Source organism: Silurus aristotelis (assembly GCF_946808225.1).
Source record: "Silurus aristotelis genome assembly, chromosome: 23".
Classification (NCBI taxonomy): Eukaryota; Metazoa; Chordata; class Actinopteri; order Siluriformes; family Siluridae; genus Silurus; species Silurus aristotelis.
This window is the reverse complement of record NC_139596.1, coordinates 16,009,186-16,014,185: the sequence shown is the minus strand read 5'-3', so window position 1 is coordinate 16,014,185 and position 5,000 is coordinate 16,009,186. Positions and strand designations below refer to the sequence as shown.

General features: G+C 40.4%; 1 protein-coding gene across 1 annotated transcript in view; it reads right to left on the bottom strand.

The window, feature by feature from the left end:
• nf2a (NF2, moesin-ezrin-radixin like (MERLIN) tumor suppressor a) overlaps positions 1-5,000 on the bottom strand; it is a 46,486-nt gene that overhangs the window by 14,615 nt on the left and 26,871 nt on the right. Inside the window, exons 9-13 of the mRNA XM_083527386.1 lie at positions 4,138-4,212; positions 3,244-3,357; positions 2,434-2,556; positions 1,635-1,751; positions 614-714 (exon numbers count right to left, since the gene is read on the bottom strand). Coding sequence (XP_083383512.1) covers positions 614-714; positions 1,635-1,751; positions 2,434-2,556; positions 3,244-3,357; positions 4,138-4,212 — 530 coding nt within the window. The remainder of the gene's footprint in view (positions 1-613; positions 715-1,634; positions 1,752-2,433; positions 2,557-3,243; positions 3,358-4,137; positions 4,213-5,000) is intronic.

The following is a 5,000-nucleotide window of genomic DNA, read 5'->3' as shown; positions in this document are numbered from 1 at the left end:
ACTGCTACTACTACTGCTAGTACTACTACTACTACTTCTGCTACTAATACTACTACTACTACTGCTAGTACTACTCCTACTACTAATACTACTACTACTACTACTACTTCTGCTAATATTACTACTACTACTACTTCTGCTAATATTACTACTACTACTACTACTACTACTACTACTATTAATACTACTACTACTGCTAGTACTACTTCTACTACTAATACTACTACTACTACTTTTACTACTACTACTACTTATAATAATAATAAACTGATAATACTACTACTATTAATACTACTACTACTAATAATAATAATAAACTGATAATACTACTACTACTAATGATAATAATAATAATAATACTAATACTATTGCTACTGCTACTTCTAATAATAATGCCTATACATACTACCACTATGGCTACTTCTACTGCTGTGGCTACTATTTAAAAAATACTTCTAGAGATGCAACTATTACTGCTTAAAAAGAAATACTACTATGGCTACTCCGATCACTACTACTGCTTAAAAAGAAAATAATGTACTACTACTGCTGCAACTATAAATACTAACAATAGGGCTGAATCTGGTTATTCTGAAATTTAAGTATCACAAACCTCCTCTCGGATTCTTCAGCCATTTTGAGCGCGAGCATCTTCGTTTCCAGCATCTTCTGCTCGAGCAGCCTCTTCTCCTCCTCGCTGCGGATCGCCGTCATCTTAATCAAGATTTAGATTTAAAAAAAGAAAAACACTGTAATGCTTCGGTAAAGCAGTGTGTAATAGCAGGCTAACGTCACCCGGGTACTTTATTTCACCAAGCCGGAGCTCAGAAAGCTCATGAATTCTCAATGTGCTGCAGGAAACAAACAGAAGACAGTGTGTACATGTGCATATTGTGTTGCATCAAACTTGTAGCTTTTTCAGAGAGGAACACCTGCCGTTTATATCGCTTCAGATCTTCCACTGCACAGGTTTCCATCATCCCCTGTTCTGCAGCACTGTTCTGTTTATGGTGTTTTCTTTCATAGGAAGAAGAGAGCGTGACCTGCCCTCTCGCTTTTAATCACACCGGGACGGAGTCTGGATTTGCATTACACTGAGATGTTTTTAATCTGTTAAACAGCATGAATCCCCTTTCTCAGAGTTTAATCTGGGTTAGCGACTGATTAGCAATTAGCTTTAATAATGCTAAGGTCCGGTGCAACACTGGTCACAAACAAACACTTCTGGACAGAACTGGCTGATAAAGCTTCAAATAAATAAATAAGATGGATAGATAGATAATTATATAAATAAACAAATAAATGAGACAGATAAATAGATCATTACAAAAACAAACAAATAAATCAATATCATGACCTAATAACAATATTTTATTTATATATATATATATATATATATATATATATATATATATATATATATATATATAAAAAATAAAGGCTGCAACTAACGATTTTTTTCTCCTGATTAATCGGATTTACATTTTTAATGTTTTGCTTATTATAATTTTATAAAACCCTAATTCAGGGTATTTATGTATTTATGTTGATTTTGACATTTTAAAGCTTATAAAATTCCCTGAGGGAATTTCAGCAATGAGAAGCTCCCTGGAGAACATCAATATTATACATACTTTAATCCGCTGGATCTCCTGCTCTGCCTCGGCTGCCTTCTGAGCCAGCAGCTTTGCCTCTTCCTCGGCGATCTGAGCCTTCTCCGCTAACAGATCCGCCGTCTCCTCAGAGCGCATCTGTTAATACACACACATACACATCTTAGAGAGCTGGTTGAGAGATGTGTGAGAGCTGGTTGAGAGATGTGCGAGACCTGGTTGAGAGATGTGCGAGAGCTGGTGGAGAGATGTGCGAGGGCTTGCTGAAAGATTGTGCGAGAGCTGGTTGAGAGATGTGCGAGAGCTGGTTGAGAGATGTGCGAGACCTGGTTGAGAGATGTGCGAGAGCTGGTGGAGAGATGTGCGAGAGCTGGTGGAGAGATGTGCGAGGGCTTGCTGAAAGATTGTGCGAGAGCTGGTTGAGAGATGTGCGAGACCTGGTTGAGAGATGTGCGAGAGCTGGTGGAGAGATGTGCGAGAGCTGGTGGAGAGATGTGCGAGACCTGGTTGAGAGATGTGCGAGAGCTGGTGGAGAGATGTACGAGAGCTGGTGGAGAGATGTGCGAGGGCTTGCTGAAAGATTGTGCGAGAGCTGGTTAAGAGATGTGCGAGACCTGGTTGAGAGATGTGCGAGAGCTGGTGGAGAGATGTGCGAGGGCTTGCTGAAAGATTGTGCGAGAGCTGGTTGAGAGATGTGCGAGAGCTGGTTGAGAGATGTGCGAGGGCTTGCTGAAAGATTGTGCGAGAGCTGGTTGAGAGATGTGCGAGAGCTGGTTGAGAGATGTGCAAGAGTTGTGTGAGGACTGTGTGAGAGTCTGACCAGAGCTTCATTGGCCATGAACGCTTCATCCTGTAGATGCAGGAATCGTCTCTCCAACTCATCACGCGCTCTCTCAGCTTCCTCACGCAAGTGTTTCTCTCTCTCCAGCCTTTGTCTCTCCATCTATACAGAGCCAAGGACAGAAATCAAGATTAAGTTACATAATATCCAAGCAGGAGAGAGAGCGAGAGAGCGAGAGAGAGAGAGAGAGAGAGAGAGAGAGAGGGAGAGAGGGAGAAAGAGAGTGAGAGAGCACTTTTCTCCTCCTCATCTTTTCCCTCTCACTCTCCTCATTCCCTATCTGTGTCTTCTTCTATCTTTCACTCCTCCTCTTTCTTCAATTTGTTTGTTCTCCTACACTCTTTTCTCCTTCTCTTCATAACCCCTTCAGCTTTCTTTCTTTCTATCCCATACTCCTTTCTTCTTAACTTCATCCTTCATTTCTCGTCTTCTACTCTTCCTTCTCTTTCCTTCATCCCTTTCTTTTCCTCTCCTCTTACATCTTTAACCCTCCTTATCTATGTCCTCCTGCTTCTCTATTCACCATTTGTCTTTCCTCAGTTATTTTCTCACATTTCTCATTAATCTTTCCTTCTTTTTCCCACTCCCTCTATCTCCTTCATTCTTCTATCTCCGAGTTCTCCTATTCTTTCTTTCCTTCTTCCCTCCTCTTTCCCACAATTCTCTTCGATGCATTACCCCTTTTTCCTTCCTGCTGTCGATCATTTCTTTCCCTGTATTTTTTCTTTTTTAAATTCCACCCACGAATCTCTATCAACTCTCCCTCCATCTTTATTTCTCTCTTCCCACCTGTTTGCGAGCTTTCTCCTCTCTGGCCTGAGACTTCATCTGCTGCACCTCCAGTGAGTCCACCCTGCGTCTCCTCATGAACAGGTCATGATTCCCGATGCACAGCTGCAGGATCTGTCAGTGCGCACACACACACACACACACACACACACACACACACACACACACACACACACACACACACACACACACACACACTTTTTAAATCTAGAATTTGAACACCTTTATGACTTGTGTCAGATACCTCTGTCTTTAATATCTTGAAATATATTTTAGATTCAATATTCTGAAAATATCTCACAGATTATCTGGATTATTTTGTTCAGGACTGATGGACTGCTCACATTTATTTATTTCAGTTAAATAACCAGTTAATTTCAAATTCATCCTTCAGGTAATGATTCAATTTCAAATCCGTTATTCCTTCCTTCCATCCTTCCATCCATCCATCCATCCATCCATCCATCCTTCCATCCATCCATCCATCCATCCATCCATCCTTCCATCGATGGATGGATGGATAGATGGAAGGATGGAAGGAACGAAGGAATAACGGATTCAGACGGACTGACAGACAGACAGACAGACAGACAGACAGACAGACAGACAGACAGACAGACAGACAGATCAAAAGATTTATAACAGACAGACAGATAGATATACAGACTGATAGATAGAAACAACAGATCATTTTTTTTTTTTGTTTTGCATAAATCAGCCCTATTTTTTTGTAATAAAACAAAATTATAAAAAGAAAGAAGGATACAGGGGGAAAATGGCACAACAAAGCACAGTGTGGAAGTGAAAGGTGCAGTTTGTACATTTTAAATAAGTTTCTATGCATCTTTTATAAAAAATAAAAAATAAAATAAAAAAAAGCCCACTGCTACTCACCAGCTTGTTGACCCGGAGTCTGGAGGAGTTGAATTTGAACACGTCCGCTTTCTTATCCAGAGGCTTAATTGCAAACTGGGGATAAAAATCAGAGGCAGACAACATAAGCAGGCTCTCGGTGTCGCTTCAGACCGAGACAGACGTGACCCTTAATTTTATTAATGAACACAGTATCATCTCAAAGCAGCAAGAAAAGAAGCTGACACATGAAATAAACTGAGCTGCTAATATTTTATTTTGATCAATTAGCAAATAAATGTAGAGAAGACAAATGTAATGAAATCATTATTTAAATGTCCTGCTCCAACTCTTCAAGGAACACATGCACACAGTTTCTGAAGGAACCCGGCAGGTTGGTGGTTTCGAACATCCTGGAGAACTAAGCACAGATCTCTTTAGGATGTAGACTGCCTCAAATCCCTCTGTCTCTTCATGTAATCCCAGTCAGACTGTATAATGCTGAGATCGAAACTCTGTGGGGGCCAAAACTATCACTTTCAAGAAATTCTTTATTATGCTGATAATATTTCGTAATAATAATTGGCTCTATGTTTATGAACCTTTGATCATTTTGCGCTTTTTTCCTGTAAAATTTTAACCCGGGGTCATTTTATGAAGTTAATATCGATGCTTAGGTGGGGGAGGAATTAAATGAGGGAACTCATGTAAACGTGGACAAATATTAATACCTGACCAGGGATACCTTTATGATCACCGGTCAGGCATAACATTATGGCCACCTGCTTAATATTGTGGTGGTCCCCTTTTGCTTTTCCCCTTTTACGCGTCTTAAAAACCGGGGGACGTACCACTCACCGGTTATAATGTTACACCTAGTCCCACACACACACACACACACACAC